The sequence below is a fragment of the Macaca thibetana genome, chromosome 5 (assembly GCF_024542745.1).
Source record: "Macaca thibetana thibetana isolate TM-01 chromosome 5, ASM2454274v1, whole genome shotgun sequence".
Taxonomy (NCBI): Eukaryota; Metazoa; Chordata; class Mammalia; order Primates; family Cercopithecidae; genus Macaca; species Macaca thibetana.
The window spans coordinates 75832262-75855132 of NC_065582.1; the positions used below are offsets into that span (position 1 = coordinate 75832262).

The window sequence follows — 22871 nt, forward strand, 5'->3', positions numbered from 1 at the left end:
ACAATATGGAAAATGTCTCAATGATTGCCAAAATGGTGGTGAGAGCCAAGAAGTAACTGTGGGTAATATTTGTTTTTTAATTATCTGAAAGCCTCTATAGATCTTGCTATTCTCTAGATAATAAAAACCTTATGAATGAGAAAAATAATGAGAAGACCAAGGTAAGATCCTTGACAGAATATACTAAATTCAGAACATTTGTGGTTAATTTAAATGCTGGGCGAAATTGAGATGTCAATGACAAAAAGAAACAAAAACAAAAATAAAAGAAAACATAATACTTTAAAAACATTCCAGCCAGGCGCGGTGGCTCACACCTGTAATCCCAGCACTTCGGGAGGCCGAGGCAGGCAGATCACCTAAGGTCAGAGTTCGAGACCAGCCTGACCAACATGGAGAAATCCCGTCTCTATTAAAAATACAAAATTAACCAGGCAAATGCCTGTAATCCCAGCTACTTGGGAGGCTGAGGTAGGATAATTGCTTGAACCAGGGAGGTGGGGGTTGCGGTGGGCCGAGATTGCACCACTGCATTCCAGCCCGGGCAACAAGAGAGAAAACTCCGTCTCAAAAAAAAAAAAAAACCATATATAGAAGTTTTCTTATATTATCTAAAAATATAGTCAAAACCAAATTAAACATTGATATAGTTTATCAATGCTTTGATTTAGGCGTCACCACCTCTCATCTTGAATTCTATTTCCCATAATCCCTATGTGTCATAGGAGGGACCCAATGGGAGGTAATTGAATAATGGGATGGTTGCCCTCATGCTATTCTTGTGACAGTGAGTTAGTTCTCATGAGAACTGATGGTTTTATAAGGGGCTGCCCCCTTCACTGGGCACTTATTTCTCTCTCCTGCCACCATGTGAAGAAGGATGTGTTTGTTTCAGCTTCCACCATGATTGTAAGTTTCCTGAGGCCTCCCCGGTCCTGCAGAACTGTGAGTCAATTAAATTTCTTTCCTTTATGAATTACCCAGTCTCGGGCAGTTCTTCATAGCAGCATGAGAACTAACTAATACAAATATTTTTTCCATTTTTAAATACTTTTCAAAAGGCAAAAGAAAAAGCAAAACATATTCATTTATTTTGGTAATCAAATATTATAGTTCCAGAATTGGCCTCCCAGTTCCAGCACACAGTCCTTGATTTCAGTATTTACCTCCTACTTGATTTTGCCTCTGATAAGAGGGATATAGGTCTGTTAGCTGTAGCCAGAATGAAAAGAACCCAGCAATGCTTTTAAAATCCTCCTACTTACAGATGAAGACGTATTTCAACTTATGGGGGGAAAGTTTAGTGCTAAAAAATTTCAGTGCAACCCTATTCACAATAGCAAAAACTTGGAACCAAGTCAAATGCCCAGCAATGATAGACTGGATAAAGAAAATGTGGCACATATACACCATGGAATACTATGCAGCCATAAAAAAAGGATGAGTTCATGTCCTTTGCAGGGACATGGATGAAGCTGGAAACCATCATTCCCAGCAAACTAACACAAGAACAGAAAACCAAACACCACATGTTCTCGATCATAAGTGGGAGTTGAACAATGAGAACACATGGACACGGGGAGAGGAACATCACACACCGGGGGCTGTTGGGGGATGGGGGTAGGAGAGGGATAGCATTAGGAAAAATACCTATTGTAGATGACGGGTTGATGGGTGCAGCAAACCACCATGGCACATGAATACCTATGTAACAAACCTGTATGTTCTGCATATGCACCCTAGAACCTAAAGTATAATAATAATAATAATAATAAAGTTCAGTGCAACCATTCAATATTGTAGCTAATCCTGGGGTGTGCTGGAACCAGTTCATATGAAATAAGGAGAGCTACTTTTTGCACACCTCTTCCCAATTCTACATTTAGTGATACCATGTTGCTAGCTCTAAACTGACCACTGTAGAAGTATTTATACCATGGAAACTAGCAAAGGCAATGCTACAAATCAAAGTTTTTGTTTTGTTTTGTTTTGTTTTGTATTTAAAGAACCTATTATTAAACTTTTACAAGAAGACTGCTAACTTAATTCCTTGAACTGTTGACTTGCATCTCTGTGAGTCTAGAAACCTACTCTGTCTTGTTAACTGTTGTATCTTCAGGGTTCACAACACCAAGTAGGAACTCAATAGTTATTTGTTTAAGGAATAAATGAATGGAATGTTTATACAATGTATACAATTAGAAAACCTATTTTATTCTTTTTAAATCCTTGAATGAAATTTAATTTATTTGCTGTATCTAAAGGCTGCACTATGACAGAACTAGTATAAGAATTCATTTCATTTCATTTCTTAGTACTATTTTTATGAAGATACACTGCCTATTTGGAGTTAGAATTTTTAATTGTATACCCAAATATATGTAAGCCACACATATTAGAGTACTTTTATTAAGTAAATATTGTTGATTAATAAGAACAAAATCAACTATCTCAATAATGAGTGAATACTCCAAAAAGCATTAATAAAAGCAATGTGCATCCCTAAGACATTGGCCAAGATAAAAATTTTTTGCATTCCCAAAATGCTTTCTTTCCAGTGGTAATCTCATAAAGGCAGTATATAGGAAGAAATTATGTTAGTAAAGTATGCTTGTAATGTAATGCATTGGTAATGTTAGGAATTATGTTAGTAATGTAGTAATGTGCAAAAGCTCATTCCTTTAAATATAAAGAACAAGTAAGCAAACCATGCAACGTAACTCATACTGTTCCAAATTCTGTATACTCACAGTATGCTAAGGGAAAAAGGCATGCCTACTAAGCAAAAAGGAGAAACCACATAAAACTCTGATGCAAAGACACTGGACACCACAGCAAAGATTTGACAGAACGCAAACCTCGTCAGAACTCCCATGTGTTGTGACGTAGCCACTCTGGACCAAAAGCTTTAGAGAAGTGAGATTAAAAAAGCAAGGTTTCCTGAGGTCATTAAATATCATAATTTATAGTCTGGGACTGGTATAGATTCTGGAAGCTTACAGATGATGAAGTTTATTAAACAAAAGTGTTTGCTGGCCCCCAGATTTGCAAGGAAACTAGATTTGATCCTTACTGCTGGCACTATGAAAACATGAAGTCTCAGCATTAAACAAAGTGAAGTTCAATACTATGGGACATATTCTATTTATCATCTTTCATAGGCTTTTTACACCACATATTAACATAGATTTTTTTATACTACATATTAACATTTTTGTATTATAGGCACATTTGAAGTTTTGCCGAAGTCTATGATTAACAAATCTACTCCAGATAATTAATACTGAAATACTCCTTACATGTTAAAGCAAGTAACTACATATTGTATAACGTCAGTAATATTATCAAATATTATGAAGAGCTAGGTAACTTACTCTGCCTTTTCAAAAACGGTAAATATAGCTAAGAGTTCATTCTCACACAACTTTATGAAGTAGGTGTGTTGTTATTAGCCTAAGTTCAGAGAAGGTAAGTAAACTGCCAATATAATACAACTTCTTAATAGTAAAACTAGGATTTGAAATCAGGTAGTTTGCCTTCATTCTGTACTTTTAACAACTGCACTCTACTGTCTATCGTGTTATCTATTTAGAGTGTATTGCAAACTTGAAATGATATTTTACCTAAGTTCAAAACAAATTAAGGATAGCACTTCTACCAAAATGACATAAATAAAGGTACAGTATACTAACTGTATGCTTTTCTCCATAATAGCAAATCCCCTGCTCAGGTCAGGATAGCATAGCCGCTTAAGAAAAAAGAATTAGGAATTGAATACTTAGAAGCCAAAGATTGTAAACATGTACTAAAATATTTTGTGTAAAAGCCACATTCTCAATCTCAGTGTATGGTAATTAGTTCGGGTTCTTGATACTTATAACTACCCAAAAGAGAGTTGTGTAAACCTAATCTTTGATCTTTGGTCCCAGAAAATCACTAAGCAAAAACTTCAAAACTATCTCATTGAGGGACCAACATTTCGCTTCTCTGGGCACTTATGAGCAAATATTAATTTCACTTTATGGTATGAAATGTTGTATGAGATTTAAATCAATTCCAGTAAAGCAATTTCCTTGAAAACACATTGCCTATGTTAATGACCTGGTGTCTCGAGGTGCCTTCTATGAGGATTGAAAGAAATAATAATAGTAGAAAATTGAAAGAACAGAGACACTCACCCTAGTTTTGGCATCGATCTGACCGCCTCGATCCAGTAAGAGTTTCACCATGTTTGTATTTCCCCTTTTGGAAGCCACATGCAGAGGAGTGATTCCATTCTATACCACAGAAAGACCAAACAAGAGCTGTTGGGTATGACAGGGCATGATGGCGATGCCTTTGTGTTAAAGGCCACAAAGGAGGTTGTGACCTATGTGGTAATTTGATCCACAGTTTCTACTCTTTCTATGTCTTTGATTTTTCAGGAACAAAAATCACACAAACCACAAAACAATATAGTTAGAGAATGAAAAACGGAATGAAACTGCATAACTAAGTTAGTCAATAACTACAAAATATGTATAGAATGTACAAGTTACAGTCAAGAGACAAAGCGACCACTTTAGTGTAATATGAACAAAAATTTAAAATCTACCTAAGATAGGGCCCTAGTGTAAAGTCTTTCTTTCTATAACATCCATGCACTTAAAGAGTCTGGAATCTTAAGTTTTATGATGCTTAAAAATAGAATACAAATATTTTTATTAATATTCAATATAAAAATGATTCTTAAAAACATTTCCTTCAAGTTGGGCATGGTGGCTCATGCCTGCAATTCCAGCACTTTGGGAAGTTGAGGTGGGAGGATTCCTTGAAGCCAGGAGTTCAAGACCAGCCTGGGCTACATAGTAAGACCTCATCACCACAAAAAATTTTAAAAAATTGGCCAGGCATGGTAGTGTGTGCCTATAGTCCTAGCTACTCAGGAGGCTGAGTCAGGAGGATTGCTTGAGCCCACGAATTCAGGGCTTCAGTGAGCCATGATCGTGCCCCTGCACTACACCCTGGGCAACAGATCCAGACCCTGTCTCTAAACAGCAACAACAACAAACAAACATCTCCTTCAGAATAATTCAGTAAGAAAAACAGCTTGAAAATAACAGAACATAGTTTCACTGCACATGACTTCTTAGTACAAAAACATTACACATACAAATTATATTTATTTATTTTATTGGCTATCACTTGTCATCATTATGGCAAGGATATGTACCTGATTTTTTTTGTGTTGTAATTTTTGAATATTCATATTCTGCATTAACTGTATATTAAGTATACTGATATATACCACTATTATGTAAGTGAATTCTTTCTAATAAAAGCATACCATGAAACATGTAACAATGTGACACCTTTTATGTATTTTAGTAAGACTTAATGGGAACAAATTCTCAATTCATTAAAAACAATTCCCTATCAAATTGTGTGCCCCACAGTCATCATAAGACATTCTACTTACATATTTTATAGTTAACATTTTAACAGTTTAATTATTTATTGACATGACTTATCAGGATTCACGGCATGATCGTTAAATATAACTGTTCATACTGGTCAGAATTAATGTCCTCTTTAACTATTGGAAATGATTTGTGCATGAATTTACAACATTCTTATTTTCTGCTTAAGCCAAGATGACTTCTTGTGATTTAAAGAAAGAAAATGAAAAATCTAATATCTCCAGCACAGACCCAGGTAAGGAAAAAGAAATAAAATCTTTAAGACAGCCATTGGTGTTCCTTTTTACTTTCTAAAGGTACTTATTTACTGCTATCTAGAATGAGAAACTATTTTAATCCATACCCTGGCTGTGAAGTCCACAGCAGCTCCCCGGTTTAGAAGAAGAGTTGCCACGTTGACATTTCCATAATGTGCAGCTATGTGCAAAGGGGTAAAACCACTCTATGAAAGCAAAGATATGATAGTCAGTATAGCGCTTCACTTTACTATGTTGCAGCCATTGTATTAGTGAAGAAAGTCACATGGTAATGGTCTACCTAACATATAAGCAATAATAAATGCTTTAGTAAGATCTTAAATCTTAACGTTATAAGGTGGTACATAACTAAACATATAAAAAGTAAATAAATATTCTACATTTATTGGCATAATATTCATGGCATATTTTTAATTATCTTAAATATTTATTTATGAGATTTGTTGTTTAAACAAAACAATGTTTCTTAAATTGGTCTTGCATATTAAAGAAAACCAGAATATGATTAAACAACATAAAGTTTCAGCCATAGGATTAACATATCAATGAATTTGGTTAATATCGTTTCAGAGAAGATTCAAAACCAGTGTTTTTGTTTTACTTTTGTTTTAAAAAAGCAGTATTGGTTGGCATTATAATTTTGGAAGCATGAAAGTATGTTGAAAAATTCTTACAAAGGATATAGAATTTGTTCCACATCATTTACACTGTCATGATATTCCTATACACTTTTACAACTGTGTAGCAAGATTATGTTATCATGATGAAAAAATTAAAAAACAAAAATTAAACAATATACTTGGCATAAATAGGAATAAAAAAGGAAGAGAAAAGTTCAGCTCACTCCAATTTTGAATGTTAAACAGATTTTATCAATACAATAAAATGTAGTTTAACCAACCAGGTTAAATCAACTCAATGGGCATTACAGAACTGTTTACTCTCTGAGTCTGAAAATATCAAATGAAAAAAATATATTTCCTTTTCTTTCTTTTTCTGATGAAAATCTAGTTGAAAATTGTTGCCATTTTCACAATAGAAGCATATTAACTCTTTTCTTATTAAAGTACACAAAGATCTGATAATTTTTCTTACTCTCCATAAGTTTCACTACTTAACAAAAGATTATGGGAAAAATACAAACTGTTATTTGCTATCACATTCTGCAGATTTTGGGTTACTTGGTATCACTCTCTTTTAGTTGAAATGAATTGTTTACTGTATTGTTTTTAAGAAATATTTTCAAAATTACAACCATTTTTTTCTATTGAGTTGATACATAGGCTTTGGTGACTTTGTTTTAAAAACACCCTAATTAAGCATTCAGATACCTTAGGTAATGAAAATTTGTGCTATTACTGTAGCAACATTAACTACAAATAATTTCTCACTTAGAGAGAAGTAAGACACAAAATAAGAACAGTAACTATTAATCAAAATCCCACATCTATGATCAAGATATTTTTATTTTGCATTTACATCATGCCAATATTCATGTCAAAATGGAGGGGGAAATCAGCCCTCAACCTGGCTGTTATTTGATAAAATGTCAAATTTTTATATTTTAGGAAATAATTGACTAAATTTGTTTCATTTTTATCATGATATTTCCTGTCACTCAGACATATCCTGAGTATGTGTCTATTATTGATGTCACAATTTAGTTTCAGAAAAACATACTGAGGCTGGCTGAATCATTTTCAAAGTCTTTAAATATAGTAATATCATTTGCAAAAATAAACTAACTTATTGTCTGATATAGCCTCACTGATCATTCATAATGATACCCAGGCTGTGAATCTTGGATCAGCACAAAACTCGTATCAGCCCTTCAGAGGAACTCTTCCCTGATTAACATGGAAGCAGGAGGCAGAGTTCACATTTCTACAGGATTAGACAAAGGGGTTTCTATTCTTTTTACTCTATTGTCTTCAAGGAAATATTTATAACTCAGTAAAAATTCACCCAAACTTTTGCTTTCACAATGTTTAGAGCCAATACCACTTTCAAAAATGTATATTAAATAATCATCAAAAAGCATCTAAGAAAGTAAAGGTATTGAAACTAGTTATTAAGATATCAATTTATATGGTTCTAGTTGTGAACAAGTTCACCAAGCAGTTGGGCTTTCTGTTGTCTCTGACCTAGGTTCCATACAAAGACAGGGAACAAAGGAAATAACACAAATAATTCAAGTATACTCTGTGAGAATGCTCATAAGTCCACAACCTAGTCATCAAATGAGATGATAGTCTAAAGAATCCCCTCAGCAAAACAATAACGGACCTACATAAATAGTCACTTGTTTTTGAGTATAGGTTAATTTGTGTAATATACATCAACAATGTTTGTGTTAGTGTCTCTCTGTAGCAATGGCCAAGGAGAGACTACCAAATACATACATATACAAACACACCATACTGAGAGGCTTCTGAACTTAATGTTCTTATTGATTGAAGTGACTTATTTTGGAATGTGGAAAATATACGATTCTATGACAAGTATTTTAAGACTTAGAAGAAAAAGCAATTGGTCTGCTCTTGATACGTTCAATAATATCATTTATTATATAAAATGTGGTAAAGAAAAAGAGCATACAGGAAAAAAAGGGCAACTGCAATTAGATAAAAAGACAAAACACAGTGGCAGAGAAACCTCCCAAATTTTCACTTCGTAAAAACTCTAACCTGAGAATTCTCATTAAGGAAATAAAATCATCTCTCTTCTTGACAATAAGTTAATAGTAAAGTTCACTCATTAAAATATACGTTAAGAAAGAGTTTCATTTCATTCTCTAATAACCTATTTAAATAGTTTTACTGATAAAATAATGCTTCTATTATATGTTACATTGAATATCTTTGAATTATCCGTTTGCCTTCATTATGGGAAAGGTTTCCAAATTAATTTCCCATTAATGGAACTTGTAATCATTAGTATGAATTAGTGAGCATTTATTCTAATTGGGCAAAAACTAAAAATAAAGACAAGGTAAATTTTGGTATAACCACAATACTGTACCTCAGTGGTCCTATTCACCATCATCTGAAGCAGTGTTGTTTGGGAGAAAGAGGGAAGATATTACACAATGCAAAATTATGGTAACAGTCAATATGCTCACTGCAATTGGGTATACTGTTCCAACATGCCAAAATGCATTCTACTGAAAGAAGACATCCCCAAGCACTACACAATACAATTTTATCTTTTAAATTCTATTATTTGTGACTAAAAACAGAATAAGAAAGCAGATTTCTAAAAAGCTCAACCTTGTCTTTTAAAGAAAATTATCTTGCATTTAATTTTTTTTAGATGGTCCCCTTCTTTCTGAAATACCTCTGAAAGTCATTTATCTCTTTTTATGACCAGAAATAATTTTGCATTATCACCATGGCCTACTTCTTTATCATCCCCCAGGAGGAGTCTGGCAGCCAAAGAGTTCCTTTCCACAAATGTGTTCAGCTTTTACCTTGGATTGTACGTCAGCATTGTGGTCATTCTGAAGAAGGAGTGCGGCAGATTTGGTGTCGTCTTTCCTAGCGGCAATATGCAGAGCTGGCAGTCTCACTTTCCCTTTGGTGTCATTTTCCAAGAGGATGGCCACTGCCTGGTTGTGTCCTTGCTGGAGTGCCACAGCTAGAGGAGTAAAGCCATCCTGGTAAAACAGAAGGTAAAAATTGTCGTTAACATCTTTAGATGCTAGAGATTTAGTTCTAAGCAATGATGGCTCTAATCTTTAATGATCAAGATTGACAACCAAATATTACTGGGAAGATTAGAAGCAGATTATAACCAGTTATCCATCATATTATGGAATACTTTAATCAAACGGCTTTCCTAATTTCTATTCTATACATTTTGAAAAACATCCGCATTCTTTAACAAACATACTACATACAGGATGTGCTCAAATGTATGGTTGCAATCGAAAAATAAAAGTGAGAACCAATCCTAAATAATGCCTCTGTAGGTAAAGCAGAAAAGTGGGAAGGGTAGAAAGAATGGAGACCAAGTCTGACTGGGAATCGAAGATATGGTAACTGAGACAGGGAAATAAAATATATGATTGACTATGCAGGTTACTAAATATCACTGAATGGTTAAGGAAAACAGCCCCTAGGGATGGAGTTGTCTATTACCAATTCAATTTTGGAAGTTTAGGGAACAATACGATCTAAAACTCTGGCAAATTAGGCTAATTTATTAATTATGCCCTTAATAGTTGAATTTTATATTATTTTGACCATTTAGATATAAAATTACATGTGCTAGGTAATGTAGAAAAACCTGTTTTCAATTCTAAACTTAAGAAGACAGTAAAAAACCAGTAGCATGGGGAGTGAAAAGGTAGAGAAAACTTAGTAGTAGATAATCATGCTAGAAAACTTGGAAAGCTATATTTTTCTCTCTAGAAACAAGTATTCAGTTCTTGGAAGGGTGACAAGTACATCAAAAAATAATATATTTTAGGCTCTACTTATGTGAAAGAAAAAAAAAACACCCTTAATCCACAAAAGTTGGAAAACAAGTCTCAAAGTTAGAAGTTTCCATTCACATAGAGAAAAAAATATGGACAATAGAATGGTAAATTGAAAGACTGCATTCTAGGCCGGGCAGGGTGGCTCACATCTGTAATCCCAGCACTTTGGGAGGCCGAGGCGGGTAGATCACCTGAGGACAGGAGTTTGAGACGAGTCTGGCCAACATGGTGAAAAACTATCTCCTCTAAAAATACCAAAGAAAAAATTAGCTGGATGTGGTGGTGTGCACCTGTAATCCAAGCTACTTGGGAAGTTGAGGCAGGAGAATCGCTTGAACCCGAGACTGCACTCTAGAGACAATGGTAATTTATCACAATTTAACTACTCAATTTTTTTCCAATAATAATTGTTTTAAAGTCACTGCAGACTTTTGAGGAAAAAATAGTTTTCCTCAAGTGTATTGTATCATGTATGCAGTACCAGCAATAATAATTTTTTAATAATAGCTGATTTTTAAACATAACACATTAACAGAATGGAAGAGTAAAGCATGTAGTATCTTAAGATGAAAAATAGTAGCCTGAATTTAGAACTTTGTTTGGCACATATTAAATGCTCTGTGAATGAGAAAAGCACAGACTCATTATCACATACATATTTAAATGTATTATCTCCTGCAGCACTGTGATAGTTTATATTAAAAGAGTGTGAAATTAATTTTTTTCTTGGAGATGAGGCATTTGCTCACAGAACAGAATGTCGTTAAAAAGTTTTTGGCCTTTAATTTTGGTAACATTTAGGAAGAAGGAAGAGAGTAGAGAAATACTGTATAAAAATGGTACTGGAGAGACTGAGAACTCCCTTCTGAGAATTTAACCTTGGATCTTCACCATGTAGATTTCACTCTAATCTATACTGCATGGGATAAGGCTAAACATTTGGAATGATTTGTTCAAGTACCTCAACTAAAAGGAAATCCATATGAAAGTTCAGTAGCTTCATTTTTCATCATTCATTTACCAATGCTAAGTGCCATAATTATGGGAAATTTAAATATTTCTTCTCAGTCATGAATTTCATTGCCACATTGAATAATCTCACAATTATTTGATTTTAAAGTGGTCATAATATCTTGATTAGTTATTAATTTTTGCAAATTAGCTACCAACCAGCTCAGGGCAAGTCCCTTCTTTAGGTATATTCACACATGTTCACATAAGACTGTAGATGGTATTTAGCAATATAACACAGGATATCAAATGGCAATCAACCATACAGCCCTGTAAAAACATTATTTTTTTTTTTTTTACAGAATGATACACTAAAAAGGAATACGTAAAGATTTGTCCATGTGTGTTTTTTGATAACCATTAGTGCAGACAATGAGAGTTTAATCAATTAAGCTTATATATTCAATAGGAAAAAAGTAATTTTAGCTATTTAAATGAGTTTCTAAAATGAAACAAATAATAGGTATATAATGTGTCTAAGCTAGAATTTAAAACCTCACATGATTTATTTGCAAAAGACACATTTCCTTGTGGAATCAGAGAGGATTTTAACTTTCTGGGGATCAAAGTATAACATAGCCCCTACTGATGCAATGTACATAAAAGGGTATTTTTGGAATCAAACGGGAAATGCTACAGAGGTCTAGACCAAAGGAGCCAGAAGCCATGAGACAGCTGGGAATGCCAGCAAGCTCAGTTTTCCTAAATCCTACACTAGAAACCTTAAGTCTATTTGGTAAATAGAAGCACTCTAGAGTACAGGTTTCATCTGGTAAATGATTCTGCTTTCAAGAAAATCAAAATCAAATAAAACAAACATAGATGTCCTTATTTTGATATATTTCTCAGAGGCCCAGATGCAAAGATGCAGACTCATATTGTTACCTGAGCTCTGCCCGAAGATATTCACATGGTACTCATGGACAGAACTAGTGTCTGAGGAAAGAAAAGGTCCCAAATCATAAAAATCACACTATATCCAAGTGGCAAGAGTATAAAATCTGTGTGTATTGAATACAGAACTCAAAAACATTTCATACTGGGCAGTTGTGTTTTCCAGTCATAGGTAGGCAACATGGTCTCATTCATAGTGTTTTCTTGGATTTTTTTTTTTAAACAAATGAGAATAAGCTGTCAGAAAGTCGTTGCAATTGGCTCCATAAAAAGTTTTCTCCCAAAGGGACTGGAAAAGGATTTATTATATTTTAATAACCTCTCCTTCTAATGCAGCATAGAAGGGAGTTCATGTCCTAAAGACTTAATTGTCCAGAAAGGAAGCCACATTAAAAATTATCTTAAGATAGTTTCTGGGTAACAAGAATCCATCAGTCTTCTTTCAGTTCAGGCCAGGAGTTTTGAAATTTTATCAGTGGGGCCACAAAATATGAAATAGGAAAAGCCAAGCCCATATACTCTGGTTGAAAGAGGTAAGGAGAGACATGTCTCAGGCGAGCTCTCTTCCTCTCCTCTTGCATGTGGCCCACTCCCAACCTTTCAGTGGCCCGAAGCACAAGAGCTTCTGGAGCATCACTTGAAATCACTGCCCCAGACAGCCCTTGAACTTGCTGCTTAATCTGCCTACCTAAGCAAAAATGAGAAGGAAAATACAAAGCAGTTTCTACTTACTAGGTGAAATAATAAGTGCTTAGGAAAGAAAACTGATGTTCTCAAGGCCCCTGTCCACTCTCACTTATTAGGTCCAGATATCCTGGAACTCTTTAAAACTAGACTGATTTTGAACATTCTATTCAATTGTTGCCATAATCAGTCACACAACCATGTTTCATAATTTGTGCTTCAATAAGGTACAGGGTGTTTTTTAGTGACATTCCTCATGAAACTGTGCTAACACAGATACTTATGAATTATTTCTGATGGTAAAAAAGTTGTTCCATTAAGGAATTATATTAGATCCTAACAAAGATAAAATATTGGTGCAAAGAGATGAGTAGAATTTACTGTAATTGAATTTTAGAATGGTACAAAGCTCCCAAAAGGCCAGAGGATGGAAAACTGATGGAGGCATGATTTTATGTAAGAATAAGTAGACACAAATCCAAAATGAAGGCATAAACTGATGGAACTCCGTGCACAAGCCTGAGTCATTTGTTCATAACCACTGTTGCGATTATAATAGTAACATGAACGTTCCTAGCATATTTCAGACAAAGTAATGGAGATTATTTGCAGACTGATATAAAGAATATGGACATTAGGATCAAAGAATTCAAGACTTTAGGGCTGACAGTCTTACCTCTGTAGCAGTGCTCTGATTAGCTCCATTTTCCAACAAATATTTCACAACATCAATGTGATTCTCTTGGGCAGCCATGTATAAAGGAGTAAAGCCATTCTGAGGACAAGAAATAAAAAAAAGACATCTTCAATCATTTGTATAAGAGAGAACACGAGGAAGTAAACCTTTGACTTAGTGAAGCTATATAAAATACTTTCATACTGAAGAAATTATACACATTTTTACCATTATAAAGCTAGACAAAATTGCAGTGAACCAAGCACCATACACAATTCCGAAAGCAATGAGGAAAAAGAGTTAAGGAAGATAGTTTCCCTCATTTCCTGTCTTCATTTCAGTACCAGAGAGTCACATTTCTCATCTGCTAACACTATGTTAAAGATACTTAGTGGCCAGGCGCAGTGGTTCATGCCTATACTAGAACTTTGGGAGGCCGAGGCGGGTGGATCGTGAGGTCAGGAGCTTGAGACCAGTCTGGACAGTGATGAAACCCCATCTCTACTAAAACTACAAAAATTTGCCGGGCATGGTGGCACATGCCTGTAATCCCAGCTACTAGGGAGGCTGAGGCAGGAGAATCACTTGAATTCGGGAAGCGGAGGTTGCAGTGAGCCGAGATCCGGCCATTGCACTCCAGCCTGGGTGACAGAGTGAGACTCTGTCTCAAAAAAAAAAAAAAAAAAAAAAAAAAAGTAGATATCTTAGTGTCTTTAGCATATTTGGTATCTCAGTGTCTATATAATTCTATAACATACAGAATTATCACTATAGCATCTTTATAAAATAACATCTATATAATATCTTCTGTATTTATCATTCATAAGCTATTTAAACAGACCATGGTTATCTTGAATATACACAGTTTAGTTAGCACCCTTAGTGAAGTAATTTACTACTCACAGCAGAATAGTCTAGGAGAGACTACAAATTTGATTGAGAATTTAAGTCTATATTTCAGTGTTCTGATTGAGGCAGCATGGTTTATATGGAACATCTTTATATTGCTTTTAAAAGCCATTTTGAAATTCTATCACTCATTCTCACATTCACTTTCTCAGTTATTTGCTAAAATACAGCCACTGGTGGCTAGACTATCGCTGAGCTACAGTGATAAATAAGACAGACACATGCACCCTAGTGGAGCACACACTATAGTAATATTATAACATTATTATAATCAGAGATTTTTAAAATTACTGAAATTGTATAATATGAATTTTAAATCAAATTTAAATGGGCAAATTTTCTTTTCATCAGAGCCTTAGGAATATGTAATGTCTCATTAAGGAAAAAATCTACAAAACCTTCTTGTGAAATAATTCATAAGCTCTCCAAACTATGTAGACCTTAAACATAGATGATTCCTTAAACTTTCCATGCATTAACAAGAATAAGTAAAAACACAGATCAGAGTTCAGAGATTTTTTAAAACTTAAGAGAAAACTTTTTTTTTCTTTTGAGATGGAGTCTCGCTCTGTTGCCCAGTTTGGAGTGCAGTGGCACAATCTTGGCTCACTGCAACCGCTGCCTCCCAGGTTCAAGCAATTCTCCTGCCTCAGGCTCCCGAGTAGCTGGGACTACAGGGAGAAAACATTTTTTAAAGATACTTTTTTGGAAATATAAGTTCTTCTGTATATATAGTATAAGTGTGGAAACATTATTTAAAATGGCCAACATCCAGCAAAATATAAAGAGAGAGTATACAAGTAGACCAAGTAGAGTGATTTTAAATTAGATTATAGAAGAAACTCTTCAGGCTCCAAATGTTGGAGGAAAATTTAGAACTAAAAAAGAAATATAAGAGGAATGAATTAACAATGTTGTAGGATTCAGGAATAACTTGCTAGCTGGATAGCATATTTAAAAAAAAAACACACAGCAAGCAGGTGAAATCTTGTGTATTTTAAGAACACTGAAGAGGTGGCGGAAGGATAGAATTAGAGATTCAAAGGAAGGGAAAGCCAGTGAGGATGGTAAAAACAATGAGTGGGTGTGGAATGGGGCTCTTTCATGACAAGCAAAAGGCAGGGATGAAAATAAAAGAAAAAGAAATTTTGATGCAGTAAAACAATTTGCTAACATGCTTTTCTCTAACAGTCTTATAGAGAGATCAAGAGAAAGGGAATCAGGCAGAGGTTGCCAGATCAGCAGGAGAAAGGAGATGTACTATGCTGAGGTCCCTGCCTGAGAAAGGACCCTGCCCTGGGTTCTGAGCTTTAGAGGGACCCCCTCTGGCTGGGCAGGGCAAAGAATCCTGAGGGCCAAGAGGACATGCTCACCATGACCCTACAGCTCCTCCATGACCAGAATCCCTGCCTAGGTGTTCCCAAGTGTGGCTCCAATGCTCACTCACACTTCTTCCTTGGGTTCATCCTCTCAAGTGTCCATTGGTATGCACACCCTTTGGGAGACAGAATGATGGCCCCCACATATGTCTACATCCTAATCTCTGGAACCTGTAAATGCTACCTAATTTGGCAAAAGGGACTCTGTAGATGTGATTAAGTTAAAAACAATTGAGACGAGGAGATTATCCTGGATTATCTAAACAGGCTCTGTGTAATCACTGGGGTCTTTACAAGAGCAAGACAGAAGGCAAAGAGGAGAGAAGATGCTACGCTGCTGGCTTTGGAGATGGAGGATGGGACCATGATCATAGAAAGAAGTGTTAGAAGTTGAGAAAGGCAAGGAAAGGGATTTTCACCTAGAGCCTCCGGAAGGAAACAGCAATGCCAACATCTTGGTTTTAGTCCTGTAAGACTAATTTCCAAAGCTAAAAAATAATAAATTTGTGCTGTTTCAAGCCATTGGTGTTGTAGTAATTTGTTACAGTGGCAACAGGTATATAATACACACCCTTCAAGCTGTTTGCTAGGGAAGGTAGAAGTGGGAGATGTACAAAGCTTGAATATGTGCAGGTTTGTGTGTCCACACCCTTACATGTGATGCTCCTGTCAGACAGATGGAGTCAGGGACAGGAGTAGAAAGGGGACTGGGTGGTAGGCCCCCAGGATTGGCACTGCCCTCATCACAGTCCTGTGTGCAACTCCAGGCATTCCAGGATATCTAACTTTGGACCTGTCATGATTAACCTGTCAAAATAGGAGACACTTAGCCATTTTTTAGCTTGATATGTAGCTTTTAATTTTAAAAAATAAATTACAAGCGGGCCTCTTTGCATTCCTTGTCCTGGGACCTACAAAGAGATGAGCTAAAGTGGTAGAGGAGAAAAGGAGGGGAATATCAAGGCTTATAAAAAATATCAAGGGAGACTACTGGGTATCTACCCAGAAGAAAAGAAGTCATTATATGAAAAAGATACTTGCACACGTGTTTATAGCAGCACAATTCACAATTGCAAAAATATGGAACCACCCCAAATGCCCATCAATCAGTAAGTGGATAAAGAAATTGTGGTATGTATATATACCATGTACTAACACCCAGTCATAGAAAGGAATGAAATAAGGGCATTCGCAGCAACCTGGATGGAACTGGAGACCATTATTCTAAGTGAAGAAACTCAGGAATGGAAAACTAAACATCGTATGTTCTCACTCTTAGGGGGAGCTAAGCTATGAGGATACAAAGGCATAAGAATGATACAATGGACTTTGGGGACTTGGAGGAGAAGGGTGGGAAGGAGCTGAGTGATAAAGACTACAGATTGAGCACAGTGTATACTACCCGGGTGATGGGTGTACCAAAATCTCAGAAATCACCACCAAAGAACTTATTCATGCAACCAAACACCACCTGTTCCCTTAAAACCTATAGAAATAAAAAATTAAAACAAAACAAAAACATCAAGGAAGAAAGTATCAAGTATATGGGGAGAAGGGTAGTGACAGACGAACATTCAAAATCTTGGTTAGAGCATTTCGCAAACATCACTTGAGTGCCTTGTGCCATGACCTTGGTGTGCTACAGCTTCCAGCAAAGTAGGGGAGCAAATGTGAAGAATGATAAAAATGAAAGTGACTTATTGAGCTTCTGTTATATCCACGGTAAAAAATGCTTTGAATAGATCTCCTTAAATTATAGTGTCCTGGTTTGTCTGGGACCGCTCAAGTTTATCATAGTATCCTGGAGTAATTATTAATAGTGCCTCAGTTTGGATGATAAATGACCTAATACTACATCTAATACTTAGAAGAGTGCTGCAACATTTGTACTAGCATTCTCATTCAAACTGAGGCAGCTGAGGCTCAAATACCTACATAATTAAGCCAAAGTCTTGCAGCTAATAAGTGATCTGGGAGTGACAGGCAGGTGGCAGTTTCTGAATAGTCTCTTCCCTGTAATGGTATTAGAACTCCATCCTGTGGATGAATTTTCCTCAGTCTGGCTGTGTGATAGAATCTCCTGTAAAAGTTTTTAAGAGTGCCTAGGTACCACTCTACCACCTCGTCCCTGCTGAATTGGAGTCTCCATGTGCAAAGCCCAAAAATGAGCATTTTTTTAAAAGCACATTTTTTAAATTGCCTTGAAAAGTTTGTTACAGGTGATGCAGAAAAGCTGAATGTATTTTGGTAGGGAGCACCATAATCACATTTGCATTTTAGAAAGTTCATTCTGGTGAAAACAGATGCCTTGGCTTGGGGTGCTAGGACACAAGAAAGGAAGTAGGTTGTCAATCAGCTCCTGCAGTACCCTTTGCAGTAGTGTACATAAAAGATGAAGGAAGCTTTGGTTCAGAGATCGGAGAGTTGTTTATTGTTACAAAACATGTGAAGTAAGGCAATAAAGATTTACTACAGGTCCTTAAAATGTGGAAATTATTCTCTCTTAACTTACTGGTATTTAACAACAAAAAATAGCCCACTGGAGAATGTAAAACATGCCTTTGGGTAATTAGGACAAGGCATGGCAGCACTTTAACACCACTCTTCTGTAAACTTTATAGGAAAGCATTTATCATCACATATTAATAGCTTAAGAACATAACTGTATTGGCTTCTGCGTACATGCATCCAGGTGCTTTCCAACACCTTTTGTCTCTGTGTGTTTCTAAAAAGTCTCTGGTTGCATGTAGGTACGAAAATAGATCATTTTCTCCTTTTTGGTATAAAAAAGTCAAAGATATCCACAGCCCAGGCTGATACTGGGTGGGTGAAATAAGAACAGCATTACCAGTTGTTATAGTAGTTCTGGTGTGACCAACAGGTGCCCCTAGCAACTGGTTATTAAATATTTTGAACATTACCCCTGTGTATAGAAATCTATGAATTATTTGTTATTCATTATATTTACTCAACAAAAATATGTTTGGTGACTTTTCACTGCTATGCATTGTGTTCAGTTTTAACGATTCAGAGACAAAATGCAAGGTTCCTGTTTTAAGAATTCACAGCCCAGAGACTGAGATGGACAAGTTAGCAAAATTCTGTATTACAGTTTAGTGAACACCTATATAATTAGTTTTTTAAAAAATCATGTGTTGGATATAAAGAGAACACAGATGAAAGACCCATAATTCAACTAGATAAGGAAAGGATATCTGAAAGAAGTTACTGGGAGTAACAGCTAGAAGACACTGAAGACACAGAAGCAGGAAAGGTATTTGAAAGAGAAGGAACACCGTGCAATGAGACAACACAGGACATATGGAAACTTACAAATAATGCATTGTTACTGGGGAGAAGCAGCTGAGATAGGCAGGGATCAGTCCCTGTTTGCCTTGCTGAGGAGTCTGAATTTTATTCTGAAAGCCTTGCTAGGAATTGTTTTTTGTACAGGGGTTTGACACAGATACATTTGCTTTTTAAAGATATTACTTGGTGAGGAATGGGGAGGATATATTGGAAAACGGAGGCCAGACTATAGTCCAGAAGAGTGGAAAGCAGGTTTTTGTTAAATCCCAAGAAGTGAGAATTACAAGTGTTAATATGATTTTAGTATTTTAAAAGGTAATTTACTCTTCATTTGTTTATACTCTGCTTCATGATTAGGAAGATTAGCAGTGCATTCTGTCTGTATTATTTATCAGTCATTGATAATAGTTCTCAGGTTTATTAAACAGCTATAATGCTTTTCTTCAAATATAGAAATCATGTTGTATTTTAGGGAATTCAAATACTTATTACAAAAATATCTTCCTATTTACATTAGTTATGTAACTATAAACCAGTAATCAGGTTTTAGCCAATGGTGAAAATTCCTTTTGGTAATTGGATTATCTTGGGAAATTGAATGTGCAAGAGCTAATATTTATATTTTTACATATCGGATGTAGATTTAATGAAGCTTTTGGAAAATCTTTAAAGCAAGTAAATTTATTGATATTCGTAAGTCATTTCAAAGAAATTATACAGAGAAAAATACTGTTAATATACAAGGTAATTAATGGTTTAGCACCAATGTTTTAGACAAGAACTTCAACTCTAAGAATTGTCATTACTATCAATTTTAAAGAATCTTAACTTTTCAGCCTTAATTTTCCTGGCACGCATAACTTTATTCTGCTCTTACACAAGTGAAGATTCATCACTTGGTTGACTTTAAAAAAAGTGATCATATAAAATTACTTTTATCTTAATATAAGGGTCAATGTTACTATTCCTTTTCAACAGTCTTTATAGCACCAGATTTGTTCTAAAAATTATTCCTAGGCATGGGGCTAGGTGTTCTGAAAGTAACAAACGTGAATACAATATTGTTCCTGCTCTCAAGAGTAAAAAAAAATGACAATTCACAGAATACATCTATATAGAATCATTTAAGGCTACAGACATACTATAATTTCGAAAAGAGAAACATGAATAAAATGCTGTTGGAATACTAAAGACTGAGCAATTAATTCTGTGAAGAAGGTATATTCTGGCCTATGCACACAGACCAGAGAGAACATTGGGAGGTCTAAATGAAATCAGGATGGCAGATACAGAGAAAGTGGAATGTTCGTTATTGTTCTTTTCTCTTCTTGCTCCATTGTCTCTCAAAAGATGTAGTGTCTGTATGGGAAGTATGAGTGTCTTTGCTGCAGACACATATTTCACTTGGGGGATTTTTCCCTCTATACCTGAGTCTAATGAATAGTGAAAGAACAGTAAGAGAAATTACTAGTATGGGTAAAAGCCAAAGCAAGAATGCATCTTGAAAAGAATTCTTACAGGTCTTAAAATTAAAAAAAAAAAAAAAAAACCTTCAAAGATCTCTTAGCCAGAACTTAATATAGAAAACTACAATTCATTATATTACCACTCAGCTAAAGATAGACCTTAGGTAATTTCATAGATGATGCATAAGCTAAATCACATTCTCTAAAATATATCACAAGAGTGGAAACTGATCATGGAAATTTCAAATGATTACACAAAATGTCTGTGTAAACTACTCATTTTATTTGTTCTTACTTTCAATCTTACATTGCTAAGCTTAGTAAATATATTTCAATGATTAAAAGAGACTGCCCTATTTTCCTAGATGAAAATGTTGCAGCATTTTCATCTAGGAAACAGATGTCACCATTTTACAGTTGAGGAATTTTTAACCCAGAGATTGAGTGACCACCAAGTAGACTGGCCAGTTACAGAGGTTAAGGAGAGAATAGGAGGTGAACAGATACAGCAAGTGCAGAGATATTGCAAACTCTTACCATATCTTCTTCATCTTTCAGGCCTCGACATAAGTGTTACTCTCTCTGAGAGGCTTTACTTAGTGCCCACAGAAATGCTTAGCACATAGTAGGTGTTCAATAAATATTTGTTACATAAATGAATAAAGTAAAACAGAATTCAAATACCTCTAGCCCTAGAAAAGCCTTCAGGTGAATTCAGCTCTGGTTAACATCTTCACTACAACCTTATGAGAAACTCTGCACAACGAAGCCACCACTCCACAGTGACTGTGATGATAATACTTATTGCTGTTTTAAGCTAACAATATCCCCACTAAGTTTGGGGATTATCTGTTATGCAGCAATAGTCAACTAACATAAAGTCTAATACAGTCCTACATAATCTGGCCCTCACCTACCCTACCAACCACATCTCTTACAACTTATATGCTTCCTTTCTGTTTGGAAAAGAAACTCATATCTTAGACATTTATTTTCAAATTTTGTAGTAATAAGAATGGTTACGGAAAGATCTGGCTTCAAATATCGTAAGTAGAATTCCTCTTTTGAAGAAGCACCCCATTTTTGCAGGCAGGTCAATGTCAAGATTTATGTTTCTTCATAGAGCAGAACTCTTCAGCAGCCTTAACCATGACATGCTAGGAGGATCTTCACAGACTCAGTTAGTACTGGTTGGGAAATACTACTCTAGTTCCCATCCCAGACACTATGTATCTTCTTCTTCCTCGGAATCAGCATTATGAGAGATTAGCGGGAAAACACCCCCAAATTGTCATCAAGCTTTAAGGTCAGGATGATTCAAATTATTTCCCTAAATATACTGTGAATGCACAGCTGCAAAGGATGTAAAAAACCAATGGGTACTAATCGTTGTCACAAAAACAAAGACTACTTTGTGTACTCTGGGGGAGCATTTAAGGGAAAAGGACAAAATATATGATTATATACATGTTTAGTATTAATAGTTAAGAAGGCATCCTATTAATTAAAGTACATATACATTTTCGCAGATAATCTGAAGTTGACAATTCTTACCCAGGGTTAGGATATTATAAATTATTTTAACTACTTTCCTCTCTCCAAAGATGATTAAAAGATTAGTTCATAGTTAAACTATCCAATGACATTAAAATGACTAATGTCCTAAATCTTTCTAGGGAGGTTAAGTTTTATCAAGTGTTTTCTGTGTCATCCTGTTTTCTGCCCACAACTATGCTATTAGGCCACTTTTATGATGGGACTGTGGCTCACAGTAATTCACCCAAGGACACACCAAGTGGCAAGACTAAGATCTGAACCCTAAAGGGATCCAAACTCAGTATTCTCTTCACTCCCTCAGCTACCCTTTTCAATAAGGATCAAAGTGCCTCAGACTCAAAAAGGTTGAGGCAGGAAAATCACTGAAACCAGGGAAGCAGAGGTTGCAGTGAGCCAAGATTGCACCACTGCACTCCAGCCTGAATGAGAAAGCAAGACCCTGTTGCAAAACAAAAAAAAACATTGTTTCAGAGAACACCTGTACTTTTATCTAGTAATTAGACAATTAACTTTCTTCTACTTTCACCTAAGCCATGTACTAGGGATGAGCTGGAAAGCTCTGCCTTGTGACATTATGGAATTTCTATGACCTGCTTGATGAAGAATGTTCAAATGTTTTCTTAGGCATAGGAATTCTTCTGGTTTTTTATTTCCAGTGGGTAAGAAATTTGGGTAGTGTTAGTAAGAAGAGAGAAGTCTAAGCACTTTACATTTGTTATTTAATGCCAGCAGTCCATTGAAACAAATACTGTATCTTTATATGACTCAAGGAAATTAGCATTCACAGGGA

General features: G+C 35.4%; 1 protein-coding gene across 38 annotated transcripts in view; it reads right to left on the reverse strand.

Moving 5' to 3' along the window:
• Window positions 1-22871, reverse strand: part of ANK2 (ankyrin 2) — a 695484-nt gene that overhangs the window by 139573 nt on the left and 533040 nt on the right. For 21 of the 38 annotated variants that reach the window (XM_050792406.1, XM_050792371.1, XM_050792395.1 and 18 more), the window contains 5 exons: window positions 13462-13560; window positions 9186-9371; window positions 8738-8761; window positions 5803-5901; window positions 4179-4277 (listed from right to left, as the gene is read on the reverse strand). In XM_050792406.1, the coding sequence (XP_050648363.1) occupies window positions 4179-4277; window positions 5803-5901; window positions 8738-8761; window positions 9186-9371; window positions 13462-13560 (507 nt within the window). The remainder of the gene's footprint in view (window positions 1-4178; window positions 4278-5802; window positions 5902-8737; window positions 8762-9185; window positions 9372-13461; window positions 13561-22871) is intronic. The other 17 variants (XM_050792405.1, XM_050792409.1, XM_050792407.1 and 14 more) reach the window with 1 other exon arrangement.